At 37.3% G+C, this 19,393-nt stretch overlaps 1 protein-coding gene across 3 annotated transcripts in view; it reads left to right on the top strand.

Moving 5' to 3' along the window:
* Positions 1 to 19,393, top strand: part of asap2a (ArfGAP with SH3 domain, ankyrin repeat and PH domain 2a) — an 89,990-nt gene that overhangs the window by 19,352 nt on the left and 51,245 nt on the right. For all 3 annotated transcript variants that reach the window (XR_003934473.1, XM_030126387.1, XM_030126386.1), the window contains exon 2: positions 13,291 to 13,363. Coding sequence is in view for 2 of the 3 variants with exons in the window: in XM_030126387.1 (XP_029982247.1) it covers positions 13,291 to 13,363 (73 nt within the window). In the remaining variant the exon portion in view is untranslated. The remainder of the gene's footprint in view (positions 1 to 13,290; positions 13,364 to 19,393) is intronic.

Here is a 19,393-nt window from a genome sequence, read left to right as displayed (position 1 = left end):
ATCATTTACACAAGTTTTACACAGTGCCAGAGTTGGCAGCATGTAGGAAGATGGTATTTTTTGACTGACCAAGCCTTTTTCTCATCAGGATTTTGAGAATGTGTAGCTCCTCAAGTGTTGATTGGACATAAGAAGAGACACTCCTATTAGGTTTTACCAAATTTTCAGGTACAATATCCAACATTTTTGAAATTATCAGTAGTTATGATCAAATAGGTTAAACTGAAAATGTACTACTTACTATGGATCTGATGCATCCACATCTTTGTCTGCAGGCACATTCTGTACCACAGTCTGGTGCTGCTTAAATAGGACTACTAATTGAAAGTAAATTTTGTGGGGTAAATGGACTTTTATAGCACCATTCTACTTGCATTGCATCACATTCAATGCCTTTTTTGACTGTTATACAACATACTGTGCCATGCTTGCTCCCCCTGTGTCTTCCATTTTGACCCACCATTAAAAAAAAAATATGTGAGTTAATTCTTTTGTCAGATGCTGGGCTGAAGGACAATAAAACATAAGGGCCAAATAGGGGGAAAAATAACAACAAAACAAAATTAAAACGGAAAATGATGTCAGTATCAACATATACTATCATTTAGTGTTGGTATGGGCCCAGAATTGTCCGTCGATGCATCTCTACTCTTGAGTTTTTTCTGTTAAAATATTCAACTTTATAGGAAATACTGTTGGGAACTCCTTTTGCTTTTGTCTTAAGATGATATTGAAAAATTTTTTATTTCAAGGATCTCAACAAATTTTTATCTGAGACGTTAAGTTATTGAAACTTTTAACTGCAAATGTGTACCAGCTCTTAACACTGACTATCTGTCTTTACTAATAATCAGTATAAGTAAAAAAAAAAAAATAAAAAAAAAAAAAGGAAATCCCCTGCTCTTGGTGTACTGCTGCTAGTTAAACCTGTTGACATTTTTATTCATTCGATTCAATTAGATTTAGATTTTTTGACTATTCTTGACATCAAACTGTACCAAAGCGGAGAATAGATTAGATCCATCTCTCAGAACAGCAGTTTCACTTTTTCGCTGCTTTTCCACACATTGCAGATTGACCACACATGGCATGGTAAACATCATGTCAAATCTAAACCAGAGACGCTCCGGATTATTATTTACGAACTGTGAGTGTGTGTAGGCTTTACAAAAGCTATTCCCTTTTTAGAAGTTTTTAGTAGTTTTCTCGGGGGAGTGAAGTTTGTTTGGTTTTATTGTGTAACATCTGGAACCTCGATGAAACGCGGATTACAACCCCACCGCCGGCATCACAGATACTGTACCCACACATGCAGCAAATAAATTGGATAATTACATCCCCAACTACTGCCTTCTTATTGCCTGATTTTCACGGTATGTAGCAGACTGTTTCCTCGCATGACTGTTGCAGGGGGGGAGGCAGGGGGGTCAGGCGAGGTTGGTAGACGCGTTATAGAGAAACACCAGACACAACCCAGATGTGTGTATGTGTGTCAGCATTAAAGAGGCATGTGGTGATGACAGTAGTACTACAGACGACTAGGACTGCTCCGTTTTTGTTTTTGTCAAGATCCAATGTGTGTGAGTGGGAGGTGTTCAGACCTTGAAGAAAAGCGGGTCTAGCCGTGCAGACATGCTGTCATCAGCAGATAGTGAGACGGCAGGAACAATGGGGCTGGGTCTGTCTGTCTGTCTGTTTGTTTGTCTGTCGAACATGCAGTCATCCAGGAATGCCTTTCTTCTTCTTCAGACACAGCGCTGCAGTAGAAAAGACTCAATAGCTCGTCTCTTACCATAGCAGTGTTTTACCCTCCTCCCATTTGCTCTATTTCTGAATGAGCTCCTTTTGTTTTCACACTCTTTAAGCACTCGACAGCATTTTATTTTAAGAAACAGAAACCATCATTTTAAAACAGCAGTCAGTCACTGCTTTTGTGTACACTTTAATAGCCTTTCAGTCAACTTATAAAACAAAAAGGTGCTCTTTTCAGCGAATATATTTTCCCGTCACAAAAACAACTGTCATAAAACCAAAACTGTTTGCCTTCTACCTTGCCATAACAGGATTTTCTTCACATTCTTCTTGCACAGTGGTCAAATAAAGGGACTTCAGTGTTCAGTGGACAATGGCTGTGTTCATATGGGACTGAGTGAATCCACTTTGGCAATTTCCTCTCTCGGTTTGCTTTAGAAAACCTTTGCAGATGCTGGTTCAGGTACATTTGGAGTATTAGTCCTGGGTTGGTTCCTCTTGGTTGAATTTTTTTTTTTTTTTGAGTGACTTTCTCGCTCAACAAAAATTCAGAATATAACCTGTTTGTGTCTTGTGATACATTAGTGGTGTATGTGTTTCTGCAGTTAAAAATGACAAAGTTTTAGTACAGAAGGAATGTTTGGCATGAGTTTTGTATCAGGTTCATGTAAAACAGTTGATTAAAATGTTAAGTTGTTCATGACACTGGAAAAAATCTTGATTTAATTTTCAACCACATCAAAACACGATATCGATGTATTATTGTTTTATTTAATTCTTTTTAATTTGTGTTAATTAATCCACATTATTCTCATATAGAAGACAGGAAGTGTACTATTTTATTTGCGACACATGATGTACACTGCATCACCTTTGTTATGGGTAATATTTGCTCGAAGAGGAGGAAAAAACACATGAAAACAACAAAAATGACAGTTTACGAAGAAAAAAAACTAATGTGACTTATGTAGTCATTGATCACTGTCGCAGCTACCTGTGATATTTTTGGCCATAAATGCTCAAAAAGCATCTTCCTATAACTCTGTGGATTATTTTACTTGATTTTTATGTCATCAAAATCATCAATCAAGCACATGCCAAAGGGAAAAAAAAAAGAGGGATGAGTAACTGAATGGTATTCATGTTCCTTTGTCAGGGGCAGCTCTAGCAAAGATTTAAAAAGAGCACAGAACCGCTCACCTTGGCAAATGGTGTGTAACAGTTGACTTGATTTTCAGAACTTGCTGAGTAAGAAAGCGGGACTCCCCCAACAAGCCCACTCAGGACAGGATAGACATGGATGTAAACAGAAAGTTGCTTGCTTGGTGGATTCATACAACCACGAGGTGATGACTGTAGTTATTTCATTCACACAACATACTGTATTTGCACAGTCTCATTGAGAAAAAACAAAAAATGTCACGCTAAGCAGGAAAATAACCAACTTACTTATTAGTTTTCATTCCAACTGTAATCAAGCTGAATTTGTTCAACATTAATTAGGTTTAGAGTATCTTCTTTCGTGCTCTTTTTATCTCTGAACATATATTAAGATGCTATCTTTATGTACTGTGGTCAGGAATAATTTATCTGACACTACTACTATACAAATCAGGAAGTGGAGGCCCATAAGTGAATGGATCACCCTGGCAACGACCTCCATGACCCAGCAGTGTTTTGATAGTCTGTGTAGATTGGCTGCAGCAGATGGTGCCCGGTTGTAATCACAATGATGTTGGCGATGATGATGTAATGCATTAAGACGAGGATTAAATTAATTCAGTTTGCCTTCCACCTCCTGCAGCCGGAGACGAGGGCAAAAGAAAGACACGCTGTTATAAAGTGTAGTCCAAAGGAGGAAAATGCTGACTCTACGGTTATGTTTTGTTGTATTAAATGTGCTTGTGAATCAGCTTCATGCTCAGAGGTGAGGTCTGTTGTGTGTCGATTCAGCTTTACCCTGCATTGTCCGGAAGAGGAATTCCCTCTATCTCTGATTTTATATCGTGGATGATCTTAATTTGTCATGTGATCTGGTTTATACATGGATCCCACAGATTAGGTCAATAAATACATAACATTGGAGAAAGTTTCCTGCTCTGGTAAGATTATCCGTATCTCCGCTGAAATCTCACTCCATCATGTCAGTGATGCAAAGTCAGAAATGCCCATTTCTTCTAAACTGCCGCTCTTCAGATCCATTTGTTTTATTTAATTTCTCTGTGGAATTTCTTTAGTTCTACTCCATAAATGTCATTGCCTGTACTGTATCCAATGGTACAATAAATCAATCAATAAGGAATGCTTTTTTTCATGAAGTATATAAACAATATGTAGCTTTTAATCTTATAGACCTGATCGAAAGAGAAATTCAGGTTCTCAGTAAAATCGCCGCTTATCAGTTAATCGTTAATTGATCAATGAGGTCAACCAACTAATGATCAATGGATTAACTGATAATTTGTATCGCTAGTTACAGCCAAACTATAATGGAGACTTAGGCTGTATTTGACAGGTTTTTGCTCGATCCAAATAATTTTAGACTGAAATAACAAATAGTCCACACTAGTTTACATTTTCCTGTAAATACGGCTGCAGTGTTTCTGTTAATTACCTACATTGTGGCGACCAGATTTTTCTTGTCAGAGTTTTATAATGCATCCACACCAATATAACTCTAAAGTATTTATTAAAATCAGAATTACTGCATATCATAGCTCAGAAGGTGGACCTGCAGATGATGGACTTAGTTATTCTTCGTCAGTGTTTCTTTAGCAGCAGTAAAACGTATTACACAATCTCTGCAAGTCAATACAATACGGACTAAATCCTAAATTGTGAACAGACATTGAAGTATTGCTGTAAATAGAATGAAATAAGCGTACAAGTCTGGCCACCCTGTGTTAGCGACATTAATCCTACAAATCCATAGATTAGTGCAGCACCTACAGTATGTACTTGTAAAAAGACTGTAATTACACTAATAAACCCTAAGCTATTTCAAACAAATGTTAGCTGAGGACAGCTTAAGGACACAATCTATATGATGCCTATAAGTAGATTGTGAGATTGCAAAGCCCCATGTTGCATTCTAGGTTTTTAGCATTTAGGGGTGTAAGAAAATATCGGTTCTGCTATATATCGCGATATTTCATTTCACAATACTGTATCGATGTTAAAAAGTACTGTATCAATATTTTTAGGCATTTATTCAAAGCAGATATTGTTGAGGTTCATTTTTGTTTTTTTGTTTTTATTTTTTGTTCATATTTCATTTATTATTATTTAACGCTCTTGTGTACTCTAATGTTAGTTCCTTTGTTGGGATTGCACAAAAATAATGTTATGATGTTAGTTATGAACTAATAGAATATGAACATTTGAACAGGACCTTAAACTGTAATGTCTGTAAAACATAATTTAAGTTTTAACACAGGAAAATTTTCTTCAAGGAAATAATCATTTTAAAAAAAAGAAACAAACAATAAACTGCCTTTTTAACAGTATCATGATATATTGTGATATATCGTATCGTGATCCTAGCATTGTGATTTGTATCGTATCACCAGATTCTTGCCAATACACACCCCTAGTAGCATTAATGTTCCTTTGAGGGCATTCATAGTGATTCACTGTCTGTCTTTACTGAAAGTCTTTGGTTTTCGCTGACTTTGACCAGCAGAGTTGGTGTAATGTGAAGGAGTGATGACTGATGAAATGATGAGCTCAGACAACAATCCATTACAGTAACAGTGTGGTTTGTTCAGCTGACCTCTGAACTCTGACTCCAGAGATTGTGATTTTACACTGACGTTTCACCAAAGCAATGATGCAAAACACTGCATTAGAGGGTAGAAACATTTTTGGTTCATTATAAAACTCTTGGGGGATAAATTAGGCACAACAGTTTAGGTAATTAAACGCAGCAGCTGTCTCATATGGGTGTACAGTAGGAAAACATAGATTAGTTTTCACATCATCAGTCAGCAGATTTGTTTCAGGCGGCTTTTCGCTGTTTTAGTTAAAATCTTGGAATAACATCTGAGATTTTTGTCAACAACAACAACCACCAAAAGCCATCATGTCAGCCTAAATCTACTGAAACCAGACAGAACCAGGGGGAAACCTTCCAGAGTTTGGTTGTAACTAAATTTCGTGAGATGTTTTGTCATTGTGATCTTTCTGCCCTGGTTTAGGATTAAAAGTATTATTTATTTTTGAGTGAGCGCTGTTACAGACTTGAGAATGTTCCTGCCTGTGTTTGGTTACGAGTCACTCTGTGCAACCCTGGAGCACAAATCGAAGTGGAAATGTGTGAAAGTGATTTAGGAGTGCTGTGTGTCTGTATTTGTTGTGTTCAGCTGGGATTGGTTTATTACCCCGCCTGTCTGCTGCCCCCCTCGTCTTACCCCTTTCTCCAGCGGCCTACTCTCGGCAGATTGAAAGGGCCTGCTGGAGCGTGATACCGCCTGATGGTTTGTGTGCGTGTTTGTGTCAGACTGTGGGTCGATAGGAGCTGTGATGTCCATGTCAGTGTGTGTAAAGTCTTCAGCCGGTCACATCGATTCACTGTTTGATCACTGACTTTAATGTATGTGGAGGTCAACAAAGGAGTTGGGCAGTGTGTGGTCTACCTGCATTGGAACATCTTAACCCTACGTTTCATCCTGTGATTGAAGTTCAACCCCCTACCGAGGGAAGCGATAAGATTATATCGACACCAACGCCATTATCTATTCTGCTCATCAGATTTCTTATTGATTCCTGATCTATTTCCTGTGTGGGGAGAAAAGTAGGTTTGCATTGCCGACGGAACTGTTTCATTCATGAGCCTGAAATGGTTTTTCTGGCCAAGAGCTGATGGGGAAACCATTTTTATAAACAATAATAGTAAAGTGAAAACAGTAAAGTAGTGGCATAATGGTTAGCACTTCTGCCTGACAGATAGAAATTTCTGGGTTTTCCCTGTTGGTCTAGAGCCTGTTCGGGTTTCATCTGGTTTCCCCTGACGTTAAAAACATTTACATATAGCTGCTGTCGGTGCCCTTGACCATGGTACTGATGAAGATCTGGAGCCGGAGTATTACAGGCCTTTTATTGTTAGGGGTGTGTATTGGCAAGTATCTGATGATGCGATACAAATCATGATACTAGGATCATGATACAATATGTCACGATATATCATGATACTGTTAAAAAGGAAATTTTTTTGTTTGTTTCTTTTTTTTTTTTTTTTTAAATGATTGTTTCCTTGAAAAATTTAATGACACCAAAAATATGCACAAATACTAAACACATTTTTATTTGATCAGAACAGGATCTTATGCTGTGTCACAAAATGTTCCTGTGTTAAAACTTAAATTATGTTTTACAGACATTACAGTTTAAGATCCTGTTCAAATGTTCATATTCTATTAGTTCATAACTAATATCATAACATTATTTTTGTGCAATCCCAACAAAGGAACTAATATTAGAGTACACAAAAGTGTGAAATAATAATAAATAAAATCTAAACAAAAAGAAAAACAAAAAAACAAAAACGAACCTCCACAATATCTGCATTTGAATAGATACCTAAAAATATCGATACAGTACTTTTTAATATCGATACAGTATTGTGAAATGAAATATTGCGGTATATTGCAGAACCGATATTTTCTTAGACCCCGATTTATTGTACTAGATGTAGTAGTTTTAGTATATAGCCTATTGCACTGTTGTTTTTATCTGTGTTTTTCAAATTTCATTCTGTACTACATCCATACATGTATTCAGAATGACAATGAAGGACTCTTGGATATCTTCAGTTGGTCACAGAGGACTTCCAATGGCATCTCACAACTCCTAAAGTGCTAATTGCAAATGCTAATGCTAGGCAGTGTGTGTATTAGGATGGTTAAAATGCATAGACTGTATTTCCTCATGAGGTTAATGAAGCGACTTAACCTTTAACCTTTTAGTCTGTCATGTAAACTAAAGAAAAAAGAGAATACATTTGTTTTCATTTAGATTTTCTTAGTCAATAGCTGCCAGGGTGTAATGTGTCAATCTTTCTTGAAATGACCATTTTACAGATATTTCAGCTACCATTGTAAGACTGAATCAAATAGAAACATGAGTTCGATATGGCTGTTTTTTTTTTGTTTTTTTTTTTAACTTTGCAGCTGTCAGAGATGTATGCCAGCACTGATAAAAGGAGCTAATGCAATTCTGATGTATCTGAAAATGTAGAAGTTCTTTCAACTGAAGGCACTTTCCCCATTCCCGTCCCTATTCCTATCTGTGTTTACATTTTATTTGGGAGAGTTGATGCATTTGTGTGACTGCATATGATTAAAGGTCATATTGAAGCTAACTTTATCTTAATGTAACAAACAAATCAAATCACAGTAATGTCCTGTCAGAGAGTGAAATTTAATTGATTGCCATTCCAACATTTATTTCAATATAAAGTAGCTCCTTGTTTTGGATAATCCCTTATGGTCCAACTAAAAGAAAAATGAATTTAAAAGTAAAAATGTGGGTCATTTAGCAACATTAATCTGTCAAATTGTCTCTAAAATGTCCCGTCAGAGAGATTTCGAATACTGTGTTTTGACCCTAAAGCAGGGTAAAAGTATGTTTGTGTGTCTGCAGCACAGGCCGACAAAGAGCCTCAGTATCAAAGCGGTTATGTGATACTAGAGCAGAACACATACCAGCCATCTGACTGTGCTGATGCAGCATATGCACCAAGGTATTAGTCACAAAGTGAACAGATTGCTATAAATCTCAGGAACATTTGGCTTGTCTTCCTCAATGAAACATGAAAGCTACAGCCACGGAGCCCAGCTGAGTTGGTCAGAGCACCTTGTTTTGATTCGCCTCCTATTGGTCATTGTGCTTAACGTGACAAAGTTGTTCAACTAGATGGTGATGCCTTATTTAAATACAAGAATAAACAGATGCATAAGTATTGGCAGGCGTGCTGTAAAGCATATCGCTGCACAGATACACCGTTTCCTTTTAAACTATGAATTAAACATGCACAGACAGTGTAATGGATTCTGTGCAGCACTCATCTGTTAAACACTGGTTCATGCTTAGACTTCAGTTGTTCACCCTTGTTTGACCCCCTCACCATCCACACCCAAACACATTCATAACATCAATAATAGATGGCCATTTCGAGTACATTGTATGGTTGAAATGACTTCCTACAACCCCAGTGGAGCCAAACAAGTCCGTGATAAGACATGTAAAGAATTTCTGTAGATTTCTGCATTAATCAACATGCATTTTACTGTGAATTGTTTTCTTACCAGATAGATCAAATTTTTTTTTTTTTTTTGCTTTTTTGGTCCCATGTACTAAACATCTAACACTGAATAGTAAATCAATATCTGGTGTTACACTGTGGACAATTTCACATAAGCTCAGACGCCAGCACAAAAGCTTTCAGTACTCTGTCTGGTCCTCTCAGTAGACTTTCAATAGAGAACCAAGAATCAGATCTAAGCAAATACTTGCAGTGTTAACTTATAAAACTGTGATCACATTTTTCATTTGTGTTTGTCTTCAGCGTTTACATTGGAAATACCTGTTTTGACTGTATGGATGGATGGAGCTGTGTGGGGTCTGTCCTGCAGTCAGAGGAGTCTCTCTGAGCCAGACAGAGCTAATGAGATAATGGCATATGCACCCGATGAGTCATTTCACAGGAGCTGAAGGAACTAAAACCACAGCACTCTAAGTCCTACTCTTACTCAGATTAACAAGTAGCTTCCAGTCGTTGTCTTTTAATTTGTAGAGCTTCTTTTCTTAGCATGTAATTCTTGTTGGACACACCACTGTCTGCAAGTTTCTCAGCATTACAACACAAATTTTCAGCTTGTATTTCACTAGTTTTCATCTTACATTTGTTACTTTATTTTTATTTTTAATTATACTGTAAATAAGAGGAAATGATGGATAATACTGTAAAAATAGGTTGATAGATTTTTAGGATTCTTGGTATAAAGTGGACAAAACCACTGCAACATCACCAGTTTGTAAAGAACTATGTTTAGCTTTACATTTTAATAGTTATTAGTTGCTGTTCAGAATAACAACAGACTGTATTTGGATAATAGAATGGTGCTTGGGAAGAACATGGAGTGAAGTTTTGTTAAGCTAACACTAAGGCTCAGTTACTGACAACACTGACCAGACTGCTACCAAAGAAATCTTAACTTCAACACTAAGCTAGCTAATTTTAGTGCGCTTGATAAATGTTAGCAGATTGCGTTATTTGATAACAGTATTATTACCTTTGTGTATAAATTCTAATTAGCATGCTGGCTGACTATGTACTATAGACGATATAATGCTGTACTGAAATGAGGTTAATGTAGCTAACCTAAGCTAACAAAGTGGGTAATGTAATTAAGTTTATGTACAGGTGCATTTAATTATACATTTTAGTAGATACTAATTCTTTTGTTAGAGCTACAAGTGACCATATGTGAAGGAAATATTTGCATAGGGAAGGAACATGTGAAATTGAATAAGCTAGTGCTAGTGTTAAGTCACTGAAAACACTTTACTATACTGCTAAAAATGAATTCTTACATTAAACGCCAATGCAGTTTTAGTTGGCTTGCTAAATGTTAACACATGTAGTTGTATTTAATAACAGTAATGTCAACTTTGTGTATAAACTCTAATCAGCATACTTGCTAATAGACAGTGTAATGTTAATTTGAATTAATGCTAATGTAGCTAATTCATGCTAACAGGCTGGGTGTTATGATTGTGTTTATTGAAAACTACATTTAATTAGACATTATACTAGATGCTAGTTTTTTTTTTTAGAGCTCCAAGTGACTATATTTGGATGAAATATTGGCACAAGGAAGGAACAAATAAAGTTTTTCAAGCTAATGGTAATGCTAAGTCACTGAAAACACTTTACTACACTGCTTATGAATTCTTATGTTAAACACTAATGTAATTTCTGTTGGTATACTTAATGTTAGCACATGTAGTTGTATTTGATAACAGTAATGTCAACTTGGTGTATAAACTCTTATCAGCCGACTTGCTTATAGACAGTGTAATGTTGTATTGAATTAATGCTAATATAGCAATTCATGCTAACAGGCTTGGTGTTATGATTATGTTTATTTAAAACTACATTTAATTAGACATTATACTAGATGCTAGTTTCTTATTAGAGCTCCAAGTGACTATATTTGGATGAAATATTGGCACGGGGATGGAACAAATAAAATTTTATAGGCTAATGGTAATGCTAAGTCACTGGAAACACTTTACTACACTGCTAAAAATGAATCCTTATGTTAAACGCTAATGTAATTTCAGTTGGTATACTTAATGTTAACACATGTAGTTGTATTTGATAACAGTAATGTCAACTTGGTGTATAGACTCTAATCTGCATGCTAATGGATAATATAGCTATAGGCCTATGCTGAATTAATGCTAATATAGCTAAATTATACTGACTTGATCGAGGTCATGGGCAGCTGCATTTAATTATACACTTTAGTAGAGGCCAAATGTTTTTTTTTAGAGCCTCAAGTGACTGCATTTTAATGAGATAATGAGCGTTGGAGAACAACAAAGGGTGAGATTCTTTGAACTGACTGTAATGTTATTCACTGAAAACACTGACCACATTGTTTGCAAGGAAATATTGTGCAAAACTTTAAAAGTAATTTTAATCTACTAGAGAAATGCTAATGTGTACAGTTGTCTTTGATAGTAGTAACTTCAAATACAGTGTTTTTACATTACACCATCAGCAACCAAGCTAATACCTATAAAATGCTCTACTGAATTGTCACTAATGTAGCTAAGTTATGTTAAACGATTGGTATTGTAACTAGGTAATGGTAAAGTTTGTGTTACATTTGCATAGTAAACTCATTCGACTCGACTTTAACATCTGTCTGTTCAAAAGGAAAAAAAATGCATTATTCATTAAAATAATCTCTTTTGAAGCTGGTGTGTGAACTGTCAATCACACCTGCCAGTGAACTCCCACACGGTGTACACCAAAACCCAAACATCTTATTAACAGAGGAATGAAGCCCAAAAATAAATAGGGAGTGAAACTTATTTGGCTTCATTAAAATGATGAAGGGATGGGTAAATCATTTTCTCTGCACATAGGTAACTTAAATCTAGCTTTTAAAAGAATGCACAAATTTGAGCAGGCTTTAGTTTTATCAGGCACTTTTTTCATTAGAACTGGATTATTTGGGCTTTCCCCCCCATTATATTCCCTCTTCACTGAGTCTGTCCTGTGTAACTGTATACAGGCTGAGGGGGTCTCCTTCACCATGCTTCATAGGTGGCCCCGTCAAACACCCAGCCAACACTGATAGAGGACTGAAAGACCATATTGTCAATGCATTTGTCTTTTTTTCTAAGCTCTTTCTCCTTTTCTTCTCCCTGTCCCTGTAATGACCACAGACACTTTAATAGTCTGTTATGTGCATTTTGACATTTCCTCTCTCTTTTCCTTGTATATATGGTTGCAAGAGTGTAGAAAAATAACACCTAAGGGGAAAATAAGGAACTGTTCTTCCAGTTTCCTTGCTCGGATATTAATACAGTCCCGATTTATGGATTTAATAAGTTTTGTCACCACATCTAGTGTCATTCTGGAGTCTGTGTGTACAGTATTGTATCGTGTACGGCAGCTGAATAGGAGCCATTGTGTGTTTTTGTTTTCAGGGGGTCCAGGGGATCTGATATGTGTCAGTCGGATGGGGAATGGGGAATAGTGGCGCCGGCTTTTGCCTGGTCGGGCGGACGTACTTAATAAAGTCCCAAAAAGCTCATTTCCCAAAATCCCCCTCATCCTGAGAGACTCACTCACTCATCACCGATACAGTAGCACATTGTCTCAGCTGGGTTCACTACAGTGTGTGAATGCGGGTGTCATGCATGTGAAGGACGGTAGAAACTCAGGGAAAGTGCCCTTTGTCAGGAACCTGCAACGCTTACTGTTCCTATCCTACAAGCTGTTATACTATTAAATCAACACACGCGTGCACACACACACACACACATACACAATAACTGACTAGGGATCTCAGGTCTATTCTTAGCATTGCCTTGAATAATGCATTACTTGCAGCAGAGTGGAGTTGGCATGCACACACCGAGGACTCATACAAATGGTGCCCACTGCATACAGGCAGATAATATCATAAATTTCAATGCAACAACTCAAAGTGCAACCTCATGTTGAATGGACATCCCTTTGAAACACATTGGACCAGTTTCTAGGGATGGTACTGCATTATTTTTGTCTCGTCAGGTGTTTTTGTTAGCCCTCTTGTGCACCTGGTTTATAAGAAGTGAGAAAATCCTGTTTCACTTCAGACCAGTAAGATAAATGTATGCCAGCTAAATAATGACCCTACTGCCTGCACTACTAATTTAAGGGACTTTCTCCATTAATATTTAATATACTGCTGTAATATCACCACACTAAATTCAGGGTGTTATGATTAAATATTTTCCCCTCTTTCTCTTGTCCAGGCTCTGGATGTGGACCGCAGTGTTTTATACAAGATGAAGAAGTCTGTGAAGGCCATCTACACGTCTGGTCTGGGTGAGTGTTCCTGTGTGTTGCATCAGGATTATTAGTTTATTGTCTTATTAAAGGCCTCACAATCATTTCGGCAGGGCTGCTTAAAAGTATGGTTTTGTGTTAATTACACCTTAATTTAAAGAAGCTTTTAAAAAGGACAACCTGAAATGCTTATAATTTGTTGTTTCATGATGTGACAAAGTTGTTAAAATCAGCTTTGATACTTCCCCTTAACTTCAAGAATGTGCAAGTTTTGACAGGTATATTGACAGTATTATATTGTAAAAAACAAACAAACTGCAGGATAAACATTAACTCAAGCTCTCTACTGTGAGTTTAAGGTGCTGTCCCAACAAATATAATATAATATGAAACCGTTCCCTCTTCCTTCTTTTTCAAAAAACTTTAATTTCCTCGTCAAAGTGTGTTTATATGTTTTATTTGGTGCCCAGAGGTCTGAAGATTTTACCTTTCCAGCCAAGCGATCCATTTTCACCTTAACAGTCACATACCATGAAAAATTAAAACTAAATACTATCTTTTTTGGTCAAATTTCATGTTAATCTTGTAGTGTTGGCAGATAAATAAGTTGTGCCGTAGGTGTGTGAGTGACACTGATGAATTATCTTCACCGCAATCTTTTCATGATAAAAAAAACTTGGCTGTCAAAGAATGAAACAAGCTTTTCATGACATAGCCTCAGGTGTGGTTATGTTTTGATGAGCTTTTGTGTTTGTTTTGTATGCATAAATGGTTTAATAAAGGAGGCAGATAAATAAAACGGTAATTAATTGCTGCTCAAATGGTTTGTTCCATTGCCTTTGAGGCAAAGGGAGGGGAGTGTCTTTTTTTTTATGGCTGTATATGTTATTACCATGCTCATTGTAGCGGCCAGTGCCAGTGCTGGGTGTTTCCAGTGTCTTTTGTTTGGTCTGCATGACAGAACCCCGCTGAGAGAGAGAGAGAGGCCGAGGGGGAGAGAGGGAAAAGAGAGAGACCTCTGAACAATGTGCTGAGCATGTCTTTTTCCCCAAACACTGCAAGCTCTGTTCAGGCCGGGCGGGACAGCTGTCGGACCCAGACCCCCCAAAGGAACAGCTGGGGAGGGGCGCCCTGTGTTTGTGTGTGGGTGCTGAAGCATGGTCGCTCACGTTCTTCACTTAAACATAAACGTGTCGCCTCTTTGTGCTCGGCAGACTCACAGACTCTACAGTGTCGTCGCAGGACATGACTGATGGGATTGTGAGCGCAGGTGTACGCGTAGAAGATTAACCCAGTCAGTTTTCGGTTTAACTGAAGTGAATGTCTGCATTGTCGACCCTCATTTGAATCTGTTTGAGTAGGACAGCAGGCTACATCATGTTTGAGACCTGCAGGTGTTTCAGGCAGTTCGGTGATTATTTTTTACCGCGTATCTATTAAAATTGTATCACTTATTGTAGAAGGCGAAGGCTCAAATGTACCTTTTTGCCTCTAGGTGAAGTTTATCTAGTTTAGCATCAGTGTTGACAGTAGAAACACTCCTTCTGTCTGTGGAAATGCAACTGGGAAAGCTGCTGTTTGCAGTTTTGTAGATGTACTTCAACTGAGGTCACCTTTACTTATCAATGATCCTTGAAACCAAACAAGAAAAACTGTCTGTATTCTGCCTTTTTGTTTGGAGTAACACATTCAGGATGGCTCCGTAAAGCCTGCTGTTTTATGTCAGCCCTGTATCTGATGGAAACATGAAACAGACATGGACTTGGAAGGGAAGCTGATGAGAATGGTGTGCAGGATTGCTCCAATGAGAGATGGCCACATTTGCTGTTTTTGATGAAGGTGATGGAGAGCATAAACAGTATAGTAACACTTAGCTTCTCAGACAGTTTGTTCCATTCATTTCTGTAAATAGTAGTCACTACTCACTATTAGTGCAAGTTAATTGCAATAATATACTTTGTTTTTGGTTGTTTAGTCAACACAATATAGAATGGGAGTAGTTGATGCCTTTGCTAACAATTAAAAACTGTTATTTCCTTTTGAAAAGTAAAATATTGATGATTAGTTATTGGATGCCATATAAGGAAATCTTAACTCTAGAATATATTTCTTTAAACATTTTCATCTTGGATTTGAACGACATGTAAAACCAATGCAGAATATTCATATTATAAAATATGTAATATACTAAAGAGTGTTTTATTTAAAACCAAGTAAATCATCTGTGAAAGTAGGGGAAAATCTTGACATTGGGTTTTAGAAAGTAAATGACAAGATGTGTCAACTGTAGACGTACTTGTGCTACAGTATCTACAGTATGTCACATCTCTGCCAACTCAACATTTGGACACATTGAAAGCTCAGACTTTTCTTAATGTCTTCCTGAGAGAATTCTTGGAAAAATAATGAGACTCATGACTGGGAGCGACTGCCTCGGTTCTCTGTGACAGACAATGACGAGCAAAGATATTTCTGACAAAGATATGATGAAAAGTGATGACGATGGAGATGGGAGAGGACGTAAATGGTGAAGGGGTTGTCTGCACTTTACATAGAATGGTGAGGAAATGTATATATGATTGTAAGGGTTACCAAGGCTGAGCAAGCAGTGTTAGCTTGTACCTTGGAGAAAAAGAAGAAAAAGACTGGAAAGTGAAAAGCAGCGAGAGAGAAGGGAAGCTGCACAGATGAACAGGAGAGAGCCCAGTGTTGCTGCAGGGACCTGTCAGCCTGTCAGGTTGTGTGTTATGATGAATAAACCAGCAGCAGCATCTCAAACCCCAGAAGAACCTGGAGCTGATCGAGCAAAGCCAGGACAGACCTGCCAGAGCTGCTGAACAGATAACGACCTGAAGCAGAAGAGTGAACGGCGTGTTTCAGCTGTTCTGCAGTCAGGCAGGACGGCTTGGTGAGGCTGTGAATTATGCAGAGCCTGGCCCACGTCGCATGGGGTAAAAACATGGGGTGGCATCCGTGGCGTCCTCTGGGTCACATGCTTGTGTATTACCATGAGCTGCTGCTCTGTGTCCTACCAGGCTGCCAGGTAACTGAGAAAATGATCCCATGGGCTCCTCTGTAATTAAACTGGAGAGAAAGACCTGAGGAGAGGCTGAAATTAAAGAAACAGTGCTCAGAAAGAGGTGAAAATGAAAAACATATATTAGAGGTAGACCAACGGTGGACTTTTATAAAGGCTGTTATAACAATAGTTTGGTGCAGGAGAAAGCTCAAAGCTGGTTAATGAGCTGCTATCGTCCTCGCCTCTTTTCCCTCAAAAACATTTAGCACTGAAAACATATCATTCATGTCTGTAATAATCTCGTTCTTCACAAGAAACCAAATAACTGAAGTGAACGTCAAACTTAAGTAATTAGCTAGTAATTAATCAACTAGCGCTGCTAACAATGCTGTTCAATTTTGATTCATCTGTTGAGTGTTTTATTCATGAATTAAGCTTTTAGTCAGAAAATGGCGAGAAATGCAAGTGTTTTTCTGTTCTATTCTGTTGTATTGTATTGTATTCTACTGTACCATACTATACTATATTATATTAATAACATTAAAAAACACTAACCACTAATCAGTTCTTGCAACTCTGTAAAACTGAACAACTGTCTGTGTATAGATGTGATGAGTTGGAATTGAATACAGTAATGTGTAATTCCCCTGTATGTTATTAATTTACTGTCTATTTGACCTGATTTAAACCATATTTGAGCAAATTCAACAGATATAATAACAGTTCACACAAATGACTTAATGTTACCCTTTTCCATTTTTATATGACCTTGACATGCATTGATTAGTTGGTTTCTCCCTGCATGAGGCCATCTTGATTTGAGCATGTCGCCAATCGAAAAATATTGAAAATGTAAGATAGTAATTGCAGTTATATTGTATCAATACAGTTCTACAGGGTGGGGAAGCAAAATTTACAATGAACATTTAGTTGTTTTTTCTCAGCGGGCACTACGTCAATTGTTTTGAAACCAAACATATATTGATGTCATAATCATACCTAACACTATTATCCATACCTTTTCAGAAACTTTTGCCCATATGAGTAATCAGGAAAGCAAACGTCAAAGACTGTGTGATTTGCTGAATGCACTCGTCACACCAAAGGAGATTTCAAAAATAGTTGGAGTGTCCATAAAGAATGTTTATAATGTAAAGAAGAGAATGACTATGAGCAAAACTATTACGAGAAAGTCTGGAAGATACTATTAAAGAATAATGGAAGAAGTTGTCACCCGAATATTTGAGGAACACCTGCGCAAGTTTCAGGAAGCGTGTGAAGGCAGTTATTGAGAAAGGAGGACACATAGAATAAAAACATTTTCTATTATGTAAATTTTCTTGTGGCAAATAAATTCTCATGACTTTCAATAAACTAATTGGTCATACACTGTCTTTCAATCCCTGCCTCAAAATATTGTAAATTTTGCTTCCCCACCCTGTACATCTCACAAGTGGTATGAGGAACTGTATTATGATGAAAACTATACATAAAAGCTAGATGGGAACAATTTGTATGTTTTCTGAGGTGATACATTCCAACAAAGTTATTATATCCAACTGGAAAGTTTAATATTGGTCACTCTCTCTAAGTTCCACTATAGAATATGTCCCCTTTTTGTCTATCTCCCACTCACACTGTGGTTTTTTCCTGTGTCTTTGGATTAAAGGTAACCATTTCCTCCCCTCTCTACACCAGTGAACATGAGGTCCAGTGATATTTTCCCAGAGTCCACAGGGAGATACAGCATTGATCTGAGGTCAGCGCACATTGTGTTAGTGAGCGTCCAAGCGTCGCGATGGAGCCGAGTCTAAGGGAATGAGAGTAGGAGAGACGAGGGGAGGAAGCAGAGGGCAGCTGCCGTCTAGTGATTACACTTGATGTGTGGGACAGAGTGAGAATGCAGGAGATGGCCAAGAGTTCGCAAAACAAACCTCTGGGATGTTTTGTAATCCTCAGCAGACGCCTGGAAGCTGCACCCGATGTTTTTCCACATGAGGATCTGTGTGTTTGCACGAGAGGAGAGGGACTGTTGGATATGACCTGATATATCATGTCATGGTCAAGGTCATATTTAGTCAAAACAAACACATATGGTATAGCGTCAGTGTTCTGTGCATCTTATGAAGGGCTTTTGTCACAACTGACTTCCTGAATAGATTAAGGGATATTTCAGTCACAAGACCAGTTTTACTTTGATATGAAAAAGAAATGATGCTGAAAGGAATCCCCTAAGTGTGTTTCTTATAACTCAAAAAAGGCAAATACTGGAAATCAAATTGGCTTCATGGAGATAAAATCTGAATGAAATCTGTGTACAGAATCTGTAGATAAGTGGCTTTGAGATATAATTAACTGACCATTATGTCCAAGCATTGAAAAGTCAAGATTTTTCATAAATAGGACTTTTCTATGGAAATGCTGTGTGGAATTGTCTGGTAAAAGACACACGAACTGTCCATGTACATGACAAATGCCGTATTTTGTTTTACAGTATGTAGTATATAAAATAAAAATGTCCGATCTTGAGAAGTCAAGGAAATAATAATAATGAAACTAGCAAAATAAAAATATTAGAAGATTACAATATTGGCTGGTATATTGAATTGCTACAGAAAGTTAGAGATGTGTAATTATTTCCAAAGTTCTAGAGATTTGCTTATTGTGACCTTGACATTCAGTTGTGCAACATCAAACCAAGCTCTGCTTACATTCCTTATTTAAGGGTTTTGCACTCAGTTTTTATCTTATTGATTTATGATTAAAAACTCTAAAAAGATTTTTTTATGTTATGTGGGAAAACTTGTCAGTATCTTTTAATCAAGTACAGTTACATTTGCCACTGATTATGTAAAATTTTGGTGGATGGGATCTTGGCTTCCGAGTCTGTGACTCAAACTTCAGTCCAATAATATGGATTCTTCCTATATAATGAGAAGAGAGACAACTTCACACTATGATGTTTCCACCTCCAAACTTCTTGTTACTCTATCATATTCAGAGCCAACCCAGAACAATGTTTTATGGAAGAAACAGAGTGTTTGTTCAAA

The sequence above is a fragment of the Sphaeramia orbicularis genome, chromosome 22 (genome assembly GCF_902148855.1).
Source record: "Sphaeramia orbicularis chromosome 22, fSphaOr1.1, whole genome shotgun sequence".
Taxonomy (NCBI): Eukaryota; Metazoa; Chordata; class Actinopteri; order Kurtiformes; family Apogonidae; genus Sphaeramia; species Sphaeramia orbicularis.
The sequence above is the reverse complement of the archived record's forward strand: the minus strand, read 5'-3'. Positions and strand labels throughout refer to the sequence as shown.